The sequence below is a fragment of the Triticum dicoccoides genome, chromosome 5B, assembly GCF_002162155.2.
Source record: "Triticum dicoccoides isolate Atlit2015 ecotype Zavitan chromosome 5B, WEW_v2.0, whole genome shotgun sequence".
Taxonomy (NCBI): Eukaryota; Viridiplantae; Streptophyta; class Magnoliopsida; order Poales; family Poaceae; genus Triticum; species Triticum dicoccoides.
The window spans coordinates 410,929,222-410,943,721 of NC_041389.1; the positions used below are offsets into that span (position 1 = coordinate 410,929,222).

Consider the following 14,500-nt stretch of genomic DNA (forward strand, 5'->3'; position numbering starts at 1 on the left):
CCGGCACATGCCGATGAGATACGAGCGAGCCAGGACCCTCCGTTCGTCCGCAACTTCCAGCCGCGTACGTGCTCGCCTGTGATTACTAGCCAGCTTCTGCAGCTTCGACCTGGAAGGTTGCACCCACGACCGTCCCTACTTACAGATAGGCTGCTCAGGATCATGGGGTTCATGAACTATGTCTATTTTGGTAACTTTTAGTTTGCCAAATGTTTGTATATCTCCGCACTACATATATTTCATGCTGTACATGTTAACACATTTCTCTACATAACTGATCAAATGCAGACAAGTTTGACTTAGAACAAATCCTGAACTTCAAATGACTTGAAATGGAAGAATCTTCGTAAATAAAGAACTCATGTGAATCAATATACGTATATATTAGCTCCTTATTTTGACTGTCAAGGATCCTGAAACAAATGAAACAATCTCTCTTGCTTACGCTATACCCCTGATTATACCAAAAGAAGGACAAAAACAATAAATAATCTTCAAATAATTCTCAGTCCTCACTAGCTGCACTGTAACAATTCTCTGTTATCTTGCTCTGTCTTCGTTTCTTCTCCATCTGATTATCCTATTGACAAAATCCCCCATCCCCATTGGAAGAAACCAATTAATGGCGCGTATCAGTCTGGCCAGTGGCCACGTACGCCGGCGCGATCACAAGTCCAGCTCGAAATGGAACGCCGGGGACGCGTAGGCGGACAGGTCACCGAAGAAGAGGCCGTCGACGTCGGTGTAGGCCACGCCGTCGTCGCTGCCGAAGAAGGTCTGGATGTCCTCCGGGAAGCTGCACTGCGGCGAGGCGCCGTCGTCCCTGGTGGCCTGCGGCGGCGGCGGCGTGGACATGGACGAGGAGGACGTGGTGGTGCTGCTCTCGGCGGCCGACGTCCGCTCGATCATCTCCTTGAACTTGGGCGACTGCAGCAGCAGGCTGAGCGCGGACGTGGTGGGGGTGTGGCCGAGCGTGGCCGCCCTGGCCGGCAGCAGCGGGAACTGCGCCCCCGCCGCGGCCGCCGCCGCCTCCGCGGCCATGCCGTCCTCCATGCCCTGCTGGTGGAGGTCGTGCTGGAACGCCATGGCGTCGAGGTCGATCGCGGGGAGCTCCTGCGCCGCGAGGCTGGCCAGCATCGGGTGCGCGCTCCGGCCGGCGGCGCCCGCCACGTCGGCGGCCCCGGGGCGGAGCCACTTGATGTAGCGGCTGAGGTCGAAGTTGGTGACCGCGTTGAGGCCGCGGTACTCGATCGCCGCCATGTCGTACGCCATCGCCGCTTCCTCCTGCGTCGCTGCGCACATCATCCGACGATTAGATCGCTTAAACGACGCAGCATTTTTTATTTTTTTTGAGGGGCGACGCAGCATTTTTCGTTGAAAAAAGAATACTACAATTAAGGCAGTCACAATCGTGGTTTTGAGTCCGATCGAAGCTCCGAGGATAGGATTGTAAATAGTAGAATATTAACTATAAGGATGGTAGAAACGTAAATTCTGCTAACCAAAATTTATATCAAAGGGATTAGTTTGAATCCTAAAGTCATAGAATCATATAACAGCCTACGATCATGCGGTGCATCACTGATGCTCCGATCACAATCAGGTCTAGGTGCAAGTGCAACTGAACTTCTGTGGTGTGAACAGTGCTGATCTTTAGACCGCTGGAAGTTGAAGTACGGCGTTGCTGGGGTCGAGCTCATTGAGTCATGGCATCTAATCCCCAACTAACCGGAATTGGAACTGCCGAGACCTCATCTCTGCTCTGCCATTGCTTGCTCCAGCTACTTGGATCCGAGACCACTCCTATAATTCACTCTGTAATTCATTATGGAGATCTAAACCGTGGGGACGCACCTACAACCCCGAAGCTATCGACAACACGTGTTCATAGCATGATACTGACTCCGAAAACGTCTTATAAAAAGTAAAAGAGGCGGCAGATTGTGCGCTGCTAAGAGCGAACACGCCTCCGCTCCGACTGTGATGGGGAGCAGTGATTGTACCCAGCAGTAATTGCAGCCTAATCGTAGTACACCTGATTAGCATTAGCAGGCATTTCAGCCACGGAGTGTACGAATTAGTTGGCCAACTATCTGGTCACGCTTGTGCTTAATGAGGCATCTAGGCACTAAGCTGGACTGTGAGTCTGTGATGGTCGAGCTTGTGCCTAATCGTCACCGTGTGCCCATGTGGTACGCTGCTGGTACTGGTCTAGGACTTGGGAGTGTAGGCTGCGGTACACCGCTAGCACGACTCAGATTTGGCTTTCATGAACAGTCTCACTCATTATCTATGTACGTAGTACGACTGAAGATTTTATGAGTCAAAAATATGTACAAGACATTTATTGGGGCCGTTGCGATGCTACTGGCCACTTGTATTTTGTGGTTTCGCTAAAGAGGCATGATATTGTGGAAGGAGGTTAATTTATAAAGGTACAAGTACGTACCGTAGGTGCCGAGGTAGAGGTACTTGTTGCCGAACACACGGCCGATCCGGGCCTCCCATCTCCCGTTGTGATGATGCCTGTAAAATTTGTTGTGAATGGATACATATGTGTGAGATTTGTTTTTCAAAATCAAGTTACTCTCCTGTGGTTTGAAATCCCGTTCGGACGGTGGAGAAATCTAGTTTGATGTTACGTACGGATGATGTTACCTTGCGACTCCGCGGTACTTGGAGACCCCTCGTGAGAACCCACTGCTTTTCCTGTGGAAAAAATGTCACTTGGACATAAGTACTAAATTTTGGACATCAGTACTACTACCTCTATAACTAATGTAAGACGTTTTCGTAGTTCAAATTGAATTAAACTGTAAAAACGTCTTATATCTAGTTACAGAGATATTTTTGGAATGGAGGGAGTATGGTTTGTTTTAAGATTTGTATTTGTTTAAGTCCCATGTGCTTTCTACCGAAACTGAAGGGGGAGCGGGATTCAGAAAAACATCGTTACATTTTGATGATCATTACCTCCTGAGTGAACCAATATACTCTTCCCTCGACTGTCCCTCCATTTCTTTCAATTCCTCTTCGTATATAGATAGCTGCAACAAATCAAGAGCACGACAACAACAACAAAAATTAAAAAAATATTCAATTGTGTAGCCTCTATACAATGTTTTGCATTGTATACAGTTTGTGCCAATTAATTCAGATTGGAGGGAGTATAATTAAAAAATATACAACTCTCTGTTTCGGAAAAAAATACAACTTTGGTTTATTTCAAAGAATGATGGAAATTCTACACAGTAATAATTGAACAATAAACTCGTAAAATCTGTCTAAAACATAAATGAGGGTCGACAATTGATTTTCGTTTCACTGTCGGCAGTAGACCGCGGAATTCGACCTCCGAGGTGTGCCGACCGACAGCACCGAGTACGACGAGGTTCTCGAAAGAAAATGAAAAGAGCCTCGAATGTAGAGCAAGTATAATAGAGATGAGTCAGCAGGCTATATGGAATAAACTAGTATATTTTTGCTTAGTTGGAGGAAAGAGAAGAGGAGAGAGAAGGTAAGCGGGCTCTTCGTGAAGAGCCAGCTCTAGCACGTGCTCCTAGGCACTTTGTGAGAATGAAAGGTGGGCCACATAATAAAAAAGTAGTACACTCTTTTGATCTACTATTATACATGTTGGCTATAAGATGGGTTGTAAATGACATGGCACTGGCTTATAGCCAGCAGCTGGCTATACTATTAACCATGCTCTTAGAGACTTCTACTCCTGTGCTAGCGGTCGCGGCAGTGGTAGTGGTACGGGTGGACTAGAATGTGCAACGAGTAAATATCGTGCGGTACAGTACGGGCGGGGTAGGGTAGCCTACCGGGAAGTTGAGGATGGTGTCGGGGCCCCAGTACTTCAATGCCGCCAGGTCGTACGCCCGGGCCGCGGCCTCCTCCTCGTCATACGCCCCTGCAGCATTGTGGGCAATTTACAGTTAGCCCGGCAGCAGGTAAATCTCTCTGTAAATTCTCTTCTTTTTAACGGCGAGGGAGTGACGAGGGGCAGTGGTGGAGATCGGGCCGGCCGTCTCATGCCAAGGCCGTGACTCGGGAGCCTCACCGAGGTAAACTGCGTGCACCAACAACAACAGCAGCAGACGGGGAAAATCGTCAGGAAGATGCGGTGGATTAACCAGTGGACTAATGACGGAGCCAGTGGAGTGATTAGCTAGCGGGTTGGCTGGTTGGTTAATTACCTTGCTTGCCCTTCTTGTTCTGCGACTCGTTCCAGCTGTTCTTGTCCCACAGGTGCGCCTCGAACCTCCCCGTCCACCGGTGCCTGCGATCCGGCCGTTCCGTTAGCATGACTGGAAGCGCGTTCGGTTGGCGCGTGGGGCTCGGGCGAGACTGGCTGGCGAGCGAGCTTACCGTGTGACGCCGCGGTGGACGGAGCTGCGCTGGGAGGGGGACTCGCGGGGCACGCTCTTCCGCGTGCGCTTCTTGGGCTTGGCGCGCACGTCCGCCCCCGCGTCGGCGGCCGCGCTGGCGATGGCGTTGCTGTTTGCCGCGGCGGCGGCGGCGGCGGCGGCTGAGTTCTTGCGGGGCTTTGCCATTGCGCTGCTGCCTGCTGCTGCGTGTGGGAGGGAGTGAGGGGGAAGGAGGGAGGTTGGGTGGCCAACTATGGTGGCACGGGGAGGGTGGCCGTTTTAAAGATGGATGGGTCTGCGTGCGGGGAGGAGGAGGAGGGGAAGGAGGGGAGGGGCGGCAGCGGAAATTGGTTGGAGGTTTTGGAGCGCAGGGCAAGCGCCAAATGAGCGCACAGGAGGAAGAGAGGGGTCAGCCGGCGCTCCTCTCGCTCGCTCGGACAGAAAGGGAAATCTCCCCCCTGATCTGATTGGCCGCCCTGGAGCGGCCTCCGCTTGTCGCTAGCTACTTCGAGGGTCTAGCGCTGGTTCAGGCATGAGCGCTGGTGTTTGCGGCCGGTGCCCCAAATCTCAACGCACATAGTTTTATACTACTCTTTTTTTTTCTCTTTTCTTTTTTTTGCGGGTGATACTACTGCTCAGTTATCTGAATTTTGGATTTCAAAGTTTTCTAAATGTTTTCGTCCGGGCGAATATAGGCCTCTTTTCTTACAAAACTTTGTAATTATTACTTCTCATTTCGAGCACGGTCGGAGTATTGATTTGCTAAATGCACTGTTGATGCTTTCATTAAATAAAAAAACAGAATGTTCTTGCAAAAAAAAAAAACGAATGTGGTCAATGAATTGTGCTACACTATTTTTGTTGTATTAAACTCGTAAGAGAATGGTCGTGAAAACCATGTGACGGAGATTACATTGCTCTGAAGTGATTTTTTTAGGAGGACAACTCTTGTCTAAACCATAATTGCATCCTTTCTTCACTCGTATCGAACTTTGGCTTGGCATTGGTGCCTTATTGTCCCTCACGCAATCACTACCGCCTTAATGTAGCGAAGCCCGCCATCACATTTTTGGCCCCACGGGTGCAGTGTCAATACCACTTAACGGCACCACTAGCACATCCCATCGTCAAGCGCCATGGCATCCCCACCGCCTTATATGACCTAGAAATGGACTCATTCCTAACAGGTCGTACGATCAAAGCTAAGACTCGACTAGAAACATGGAGTTAAGCTTCGTAGGGGGAAAAAGCAACACCAAGATATATTGTCCATTTTACAATTTTCTCTAAGAATTTTTTATCTTCAACAAATGCATCTTAAACTTGTAAACGACAATGTTTAAATAATTCACCTTTGTATTGTTTTATTTTTATTATTGGAGTATTATTTAATGAAGAGACACCTGTAAATGAAAAATGGGGGCATTGTGCAATTGCAGATGTTACACGCCCATAGGTGCATTCTAATCACTAAACCCGATCGTCCTAACACCGAAGGATGGAGGGTTTCCTCCTTCAAAACTAGGTGGCTTCCTTTAGTCAACATAACTTGCTAAGTGGGTTGCTAAGTGTGCCGAGAAAGGGACAAATAGTGAAGCAATGTTGAGTAGAAGGTTTAATTGATGTTAAACATGCCACAATTACTTCCTCCCAAATTGTTTCATAAAGACCCCCCCCCCTATAGAAAGAGCTTTCTAAGTCTTTCTCCCCCACGAGCGAGATTGTTTCCTTCCTCCTCTCATGCCCGCTCAACCATCAACTACCATGTCAAATCTTAGATCTACAATCATGGGGTGGACATAGTTTTTGCCCCTTTTGCATGCTTTCATGTTGGAGTGGTCGAGGATTGGCATCCTAGCGCTAGAGGTGCAACCACATGTGAATAAGGTCCCTCTTGCATCTTTCCTATTGCGTTGCCAATGCAAGACCTATAAGGGTGAAGTTCTACCTATCTGGACTACCAAATCCAGGTGATCTTTTGGTTTGATATCAGCAGGCATTTGATGTTTTAAAACTCCTGGACCTTGCCACAAGAATAATAAGGTAAGGATTTTGCCTATTCAATGATGGAAAGCGACTCACTTCGGTCAGATATGGATCTTCTCGATGTTGAGTACCAAAACTCGCTAGACCTGCATGCTGGTTGTTGTACTTGGTGGTTTGGCTTGTTCATTGGTGTAGCTTTGCTAAAGCGGCAACATTGGGCCATGATGCCAATGTGTTTTGGCACTCCTCACCGAGGTTTCTTTTATCGGTGTAGTTGATCCATTGTAAAGTACATACTTCTATTGTGGTCGGTTAAAGCCACATGGCGATTCTATGTAGATCGTCTAGGCTATGTCTGCCTTGCTTGGTGTCCGCTTTCTATCTAGAGGATGTTCATTGATGGGTGGAGAAACATGCAAGACACTAGCTAGTGTTGTGGTGGAGAGATGCCTTTGAGAGAGAGAAAAACCTTGTTGTAGGGCTTAGTGGGTATCACACGTAAGAGTTGTTCCATTCTTTTAGTTGTTAATGTGGATATGGAACATTTCCTTTCAAACAGAGCTAATTCCAAGTTTAACCCTCTAAGATTGAATTTGTGATAGTTTCCTATTTGGAGACATATCTCTGGAATGCCCAATTCAAGCTAGTTTGTTCCAATTTTACCTCTTTACAAGTTTTGCCCCATTTAGGTGGGCCTGCCAACGGGGAGAAGGAATTATCATACCTCTGTGCACGTTCTTCCTCTGACAATCACCCGTGCGTCATGACCTTCGCCCACCCTACCATTCACCTATGTTCCATGGAGTACAACGTAACGAGACGAGGAAGATGGTGTGCAACTTGGGCCGTGTAGCGCAACCTCGTCAGGATAAACCATGTCGATACATGACGTGTGTCATGTCGAACGCGCCTCACATGAATGTGCCTCCGAATTGGAGACCGATTCAACTCGCCACTTAGGAATGACTATGGGACACACTTGATAGAACGGAGTTTCTTAAACAGGGTGTTTTGGAGCAATTTCACTGAAGGAGGCACAAAATGTCACAAACTGCATTTTAGGGAGTATAAAGGGTGGAATTCACTCTTTAAATAATAAATAAATCCATGCAGGTCATTTCTAGGCATATTAGGCATAAAAATGGGCAACATTCTCACGCGAAAGAGAACTAATCCCTTGACATGGCGCTCCATTTATTGGGCAATGGATTGGACGCCATGGAGCGATCGTTTTCCACCGGAGAATATGGGCCATAATTTATGGCAGAATTGATCAGCTCCCAACTGAATTCCGACCGTCGGTAGTCATGATCAACACCCTGCCTTCGAACCGATGCATTTACCAGCCATGACGCCACAACCGCAGTACCACTACCACTTGATATCTTGTGCAGTGATGCCGATGTGCGTATCCATCACACAAAAAATGACGCCAGAGGTCTCGGCGTCACGCCATGTGTAGTGCAACTGTGCAAGCATATTGTCTCCGCGTACTTAACTTCAGAACCTGCTGGGCGGGCTGCAAATCCGCCTCCTAAATTTGATTTGACAAATACCTGTACCGCGTAAACGCTCGCCCAGGACCATGCCCGTGACTTTGCCCAGCTGAAAAAACAAGATGGGGAGAAGAAAAGTCGCACGTACGTTAAGCTGACCGAGCTTGATTTCAAGTATAGTACTTTGGCAATGCCGTGGTATGGGCCTCCATCACTTAAGATAATGCGAGTGAGACCTTCAAAATTTTCTGTATAATGCTTCCTTTGTTCAGAAATATAAGACGTATTTATTTTGACTATAAAATGTTTTTCAAGTTGTTTTAGCTTGCAAAAACGTTTTATAATGTGAGGCAGAGGGAGTAGCTTTTAAGACCATGAACTCAACGAGAACAACTGCTGCATTTTCTCCATGTTGATATGACTTCTAGTGTAGGAAAAAATAAACAAGAATGGAGCTACCCGATATTCATCGACTTGATGGGCTTTCTTCGATCATCTGCTGTATGCGCTTTCCAGAAGTGTTGGCAATTAAATTGCTTCCACAACAGAACTTTTTCTGTCAGTAGCGGTTTTAGGCGCCCCTCCTGCATTGCATCTATTGGACTATCATCATATCATACTACAGATGACGTGCCATCATCTAGGCAGAAATAGATGACGTGCCATGACCCGTGGACTGGTGGTGTTTGTCATTGCTGACCTGGACAGATCAAATGAACCCCAGACGCAGATCCAATCCTGCATCGCTATTTACAGTATGCTAACACAAATTCCGACAACATCTCAAGATTCCTAAACGACAAGCAATTGGATCCCACGTATTGGTTGAGCATTCCGATGTGTACTGGTTGGGTGGAAAATCTCCCATAGTGGGCATCCTTTTCACCCATGTCTCTATTGCAGCCTCAAAAACAAAAGCAATGGTAAATTAAAAGTCTTTTATTTCGCTTGAGCGAGTAGGGATGTTCGATCATTTACCTCAACTTGCAGAGGAAGGAGGGGCTGTGAAAACATAACCAGCTTTTTCTAGAAGAATGAGCTCGGATGCAAAAACTCCACGTTCCATCAGCATGGAGTATTTTTCCTTCTCCTTTTCTTCATCTTCCCAAATCACTATGTGGCAGTATTACCGTAGGCTCCTTTCTCCATCTCCATGCTTCCTTTTGCAAGTTCTAATCAATCATTAGATGGCACAAGTCATGGTGATTCCAACTGCAGCACAGTTGGAAGCAAGCAAGAATTTTGCAGAGTTATCAAGGTAAGTCATATAACGGAAATTGGTCTTCTCAGGGCATAGGAAATACGTTTTCAAGGCCATTTCACGGATGTTAAATTACAGCCAACAATATTCTTTTTTTGAATGGAATATGCTAAATCATTCCTTTGCATGCATGCTGTATAAACACCAAATAGCTAGAGGCCAAATATGTCATACAAGTCCACATCAATTCATACAACTCCAATCAATTTGTCCTTTTGTTTTGCACCGTAAGTTCTATCAATTGCAAGGACTAAAAAACAATAGCTTTGGTTACTTCCATTTGTAGGATCTGCATTGTATGGTTCAAAAGTCCAAACCTTGGCACCTTTTGTCTTAACTGCTGAAACCGTCGCTCCTGCATAGCCAAGTGAGCCCAACAGAAAAGATAAAAGGAGGGATACATCAATAAACCACCTTGGTTTTTTATACATGAATTGTTCGCCTCTACTATTGCTTACCATAGGTTTTCTACACATGAGTTTGATGGCCTCACAGAGCCGCAATATGAAGTAAAAGTAAATTACTCGGCACACGAGAAGGATAAAGGCCAAAATGCCCGAGGACAAGAATATGGCTTCTCCATAGCAAAACGACAACACGCAAACTTGGTTATCTATATATTTCAGAATGTTATCCGTTTAGATCTTTTGGACAGCTTCATTCCCTTCAAAAGGGAAAACTACAAGCATAGGGCTGATAGAAACATTGTGATTTGCATACTTGGCTCTAATGCACAGGTTTAAGAGGCACTGCCAATGCCAACTAATAATTCTGCCAGCAAACAGCTATAGGAGGACTTGATTTACTAGTCAAGCCAGTAAATCCACGAGTAACCAGAGTCTTTTTTTTTTTACTTCCCTAGGAAATACCGCGGATCTAGAAGATCAACCTAACGGTATTTTGGCATCTCCTAATAGTGCTGAACTCTGATATACCCCCTTCATATGCAGAACTTCCAGAGCCGATATCGTGACACAGAACATGAGTGTGCATGGTTATCAAGAATGAAAGAGATGAACTCCCGATAAGAACTTCCATAACAGACACAAAAGAATCATAACAAGAGAAAAGATTTGGCGAAGCTGGCTGCCAATCCCGTTAAGACAACCACAACAGACTTGTCATCCTGCAATTAATCCTCATCCGTATGCAACATACACAAACGGTTAAATAAAACCTGTAAGTTATAACAACGCAACACTTAAAAACTATAGTTGCAGGTAACAAAGATGCAAGGAACAAGGAACACATATGCAACAAAATAGATTGCTAAAAACAAAACAGAAAAACAGGAATGAATTCTGCAGCAGCTTCGCATCGTGCATGCAACCCTGGTGGTGAAAGGGCACTGGAACAATCCAAGATAATGCGTCCGACAAGCCTCTTTAAGGGTCTCTTTGATCATAGGATTTTTTTGAGGATTTGAATCCTCAGGAATTTTTTCCTGTGCAGGTTGTTTGTATCATTTCTTTCCTAAGGAATACTACACTAGATTTCATATGGAAATTTGCATTGACCCTGACCTCTTGGAAAAATTTGTTTTTGTTTTTCCTGTGGTGCCAATTCAATCTTCTAGGATTCATGTGGGTATGACTTTGCAATCCTATATTTTTCTTATTAATGCCCTTCTGAAATCCCATGAACCAAAGAGGCCCTAAAGGATAGCGAGTAGCAAGATTTGTTGTTGTTGGGAGACTGGCCTTGTGCCTTGCCAGTTGCCACTTGCATCCTTACAAGGCTAGCACCAGGAGGAAGACGGTCCGGGAAGCCTTTGATCCTCTGCTTCCGTTGTCCCCCAGCTCCCTCTGTACACCTAGATTGCTAAACTACGCAGAGAGAGAAAGCGGAGCATGAATTACTTCCAACTCTTCCGTAACAAAATATAAGAAGTTTTTTATGCCCTATGCAAAACCAAGACACGTCTTACATTTTGGTACAGAGGTTGTATGCAAACATCACAACGAAAATAGATAATATATTGCTGCATCATTGGAAAACCCCTAAACAGAAAAAGGCCCATTTGATAATGTCATTTGTTATCCACGATTTATTTCCCAGATTGGAAATTTATGAGGGGAAGGGGAAAATGAACTAAAACAGGTTGAAACCATTGATGCGAAAATTCCGAAACACCCTCTGCAGCAACAAATCAAGCTCTGCTTCCAAGAACAAGGTAGCATTTGGTTAGAGGGATATGATGGGACAGGAGCAAGAAACATTATTCACATTCTTACACAAAAGATATATTGAAAAACTGAGACTATTTCACCCCCATCGATGGAACCGACGCAATCACAAAATGATTACTGTACCATCGTTTACAAACAGAGGAATTTGGACAGAGGTACATACAGTTGCCAGGTTTACTGTAAAATAGTAAAGTTTATGGTTGACTTCTGCTGTTCATTTGTCAACAGGGGGCTCTTCAAGCCACTTGGCGCGAAACCCAGTTCCTTTGCAATCAGCGCAACGTGAAAAGCCCTGAAATCAAATGAATATGTAATGTGTGCTACAATAATATAACATACTACTACCATCTAGTCAGGTAAAATTTTGTATCAATATCAAACATGTTACTGTTTTTTTCATATGAAATAGTCATGACATCAAACGCAAATGCAGGATTTGATCATGTACGACACAGAACAAGTTATAGACTTTTAGTTACACTACCTTTCCAGAGCAAATCACACATCTTGTATTTTTCGAGGGTACTTCACACAACATATTGTTGCCAAGGATAAAGAAGCCTGTGCCTGCACACCACCTGCACTCCACGTCGCCAGTGGATTGACAAGATGAACAAGAAGTCGGACTTGGTTGCTGCATATCACCACAACATGAATGTAAGATTACAGCCAAAGGGTAATGTTGTAAGAAGAATGAAAAATTCTGTAACCGTTCTGCAGTTTGACTTTGTTTTCCTGTTACCAGAATCACAAGATGGAACTACAAGAAACCATAATACTTATCAGGTTGCCTTTTATGCAAGACAAATGCAAGTAAACAACCATATATTTCTTCTAAAGCATATTAAAACAATGTACAACCTACGTCATATACACGTTCAAAAGAACCTACATCATACATTGTTCCCTAGTTACAGTTTTAGAGAAGATGTGGACAAACTGTGGCACTCCCGTTTCCTGGTCCATCATGTCCAAACTAGATCGTTGTCCATTATATTAACAAATCTGCAACCATGTACTTTGAGAAGGATTCCTGTTAGAATACATGATTCAAGATGGACCAGCGCCAATAAGCCTACCACTACACTACCGCCCTCTGCAAAACTATGTGAGTTAGCAGTTAGTACCTCTTTGGTTACTACATGGATAACTATTTGCAACTACTCATACAGAATCAACTGTTCAAAGCTCACACAAAGTACATAGTACATACACATTTGGTGATTGTGTGAAACAGTTCGGTTTTCTAGAATCACTACTATGTCTGATACATGCACTCCACAATTCTGAGAGCTAGGGCCAACAGTGTCTGCAAACACTTCATTCACCTTAACATACAAACCTAACAATGGATCCCAAGTTCCCAAACTAACATGTTTGAAGCAGATCAATATCTGAACTTTCCCACAAAGTGTGTACAAGTAAGCATGCACTTGTCAAAACTTTGTTAGAAATAAGTCCTATTGAACTTATTACTGCGGTATTTATTAGTTGCAGAGGTGCAGTAAGCTTAATTGAACCAATGATTCCAAATACAGAGTTCACCAGCCAACACCATCAATAAAATATATGAATCCTGAACTCTTGCGCCAAACGAATTTATCGGAAAACCTAACCAAGTTTTCCAAAAGGAGTGTCTAATTCAGTACGTTCACGCGAGAAATTCCCAAGCCTTCTGTTTAAGTTATTAACCTACCCTTAGCATTAATGAATGACAGGTGCTTTAGAATTAGTGCACAGAGCCGTTAGGACAGCCCAGTGCATGTAGCTCCCGCTTGGGCAGGGTCCAACCACTTTGGGTCTTTCGTACGCAGCCTTTCCCTGCATTTTTGCAAGAGGCTGTTTGCAGGACTCGAACCGTTCAAAAGAAAATTTTAAAAACTGTTCAAAAAAAAAGTATTAGTGCACAGAACAGTGGGAAGGCATATAAGCACTCCTCTATAGTTGTATTCCTGGAACATCCGCCTTTTATTTCAGAAGGATTCCTGGTAGAATACATGATTCAAAATGGAACAACTGCAATAAGCCTACCACTACACTACCGCCCTATGCAGAACTACACGACTGAGCAATTAGTACTCCCTCCGTCCCGAAATGTAAGACATTTTTTGACACTACCATAATGTCAAAAAAGTCTTACATTTTGGGACGGAGGGGGTACCTCTTTACGACATGGATAACTAGTTGTAACTAGCAATGCAGAATCAAGCTGTTCAAAGTTCACATAAAGTACATACACATTTGGTGATTGTGTGGAACAGCTCAGTCTAACAGAATCACTACTATGTCTGATGCATGCACTCCAAAATGCTGACAGCTTTTGGGGCAACACTGTCTGCAAGCACTTCATTCACCTCAACAAACCAAACTAGCAAGGGATCCCAAGTTCCCAAACTAACATGTTTGAAGCTGATCAACATCTGAGAACTTTCCCACGAAGTGTATACAAGTAAACAGGCACTTGTCAAAACTTTGTTAGAAATAAGTCCTATTGCACTTATTACAGCGGTATCTAAGAGCATCTCCAACAGCCGCGCTATGCGCCGCGCGCAAAAAACCTGTTTGCCGCGCGCGCTTCGGCTGGTTTAGCGCGGCCGCCAGCGCTGGCTCCAGCAGCCGCGCTATAATGCAGCAGCGCGCAAAAATACAGCGCGCGCGACTCGCCGGGCATGGCATTCTAGCCACAAAATGAGTTTGAAACAATCATCAAAATGCAATGAACATGTGGAATTTGTCACAAACAAGTTGACGAAAATAAAAGTTCATGCCCACAAGTTCATCCAACCAAGTTCAAAATGCAAACTAAAGTTCAAGACATAAATGAAAGACACATCAAACATCTTCCTCGTCTTCGTCCTCATCTTCCGAAGACGACCACGACGGCGGCCGGCTCAACGAGTGAGCTCGCCGGCGCTTCGGTAGCCGCCGCGGCCGTCGAACGCCCTGCAAGCTTCTTTCCCCTCGCCTTCGTGCTGCCGGAGCCGTCTGCCGCCTTGTTCTTCTTCGCCGAAGTTTTGCCCTTCTTCGGCCGCGCCGCATTGGGGAGCTTCGACGGTGCGGCAGCGGCACGGGACGGCGCCGGCGCGACGCCACCCGTCGCCGTGGTCATCCGCGGCGGCAAGAAGAGGCTGCGCGCGAGGCCGACGCTCGGCGGAGCTCCGGCGGTGGCGACGCCAACGCTCCCTGCGCTAGGGT

At 45.4% G+C, this 14,500-nt stretch overlaps 2 protein-coding genes across 2 annotated transcripts in view; both read right to left on the reverse strand.

Annotated features, from left to right (window-relative positions):
* Positions 1–347: 347 nt before the first annotated feature.
* LOC119309618 (AP2-like ethylene-responsive transcription factor At1g16060) lies at positions 348–4,906 on the reverse strand. The gene is made up of 8 exons (XM_037585590.1): positions 4,375–4,906; positions 4,203–4,285; positions 4,067–4,075; positions 3,828–3,916; positions 2,974–3,047; positions 2,659–2,709; positions 2,450–2,526; positions 348–1,292 (listed from the first exon to the last, which is right to left on the reverse strand). The coding sequence occupies exons 1-8, from the start codon at positions 4,557–4,559 to the stop codon at positions 667–669; spliced, it is 1,194 nt and encodes a 397-aa protein (XP_037441487.1). The 5' UTR covers positions 4,560–4,906; the 3' UTR covers positions 348–666.
* Positions 4,907–11,238: 6,332 nt separating this feature from the next.
* LOC119309619 (protein disulfide-isomerase LQY1, chloroplastic-like) overlaps positions 11,239–14,500 on the reverse strand; it is a 4,912-nt gene continuing 1,650 nt past the window's right edge. The window contains exons 2-3 of the mRNA XM_037585591.1: positions 11,790–11,939; positions 11,239–11,597 (exon numbers count right to left, since the gene is read on the reverse strand). Coding sequence (XP_037441488.1) covers positions 11,520–11,597; positions 11,790–11,939 — 228 coding nt within the window. The 3' untranslated portion in view covers positions 11,239–11,519. The remainder of the gene's footprint in view (positions 11,598–11,789; positions 11,940–14,500) is intronic.

What these genes read in the sequence shown, in the direction of transcription:
- LOC119309618 (XM_037585590.1), bottom strand. Translation starts at nt 4,559, where the DNA reads ATGGCAAAGCCCCGCAAGAACTCAGCCGCCGCCGCCGCCGCCGCCGCG. An exon ending in GTCCACCGCGGCGTCACACG is followed by an intron (nt 4,286 to 4,374) that starts GTAAGCTCGCTC and finishes GCCGGATCGCAG; the next exon opens with GCACCGGTGGACGGGGAGGT. An exon ending in AAGTACCGCGGAGTCGCAAG is followed by an intron (nt 2,527 to 2,658) that starts GTAACATCATCC and finishes CAAATTTTACAG; the next exon opens with GCATCATCACAACGGGAGAT.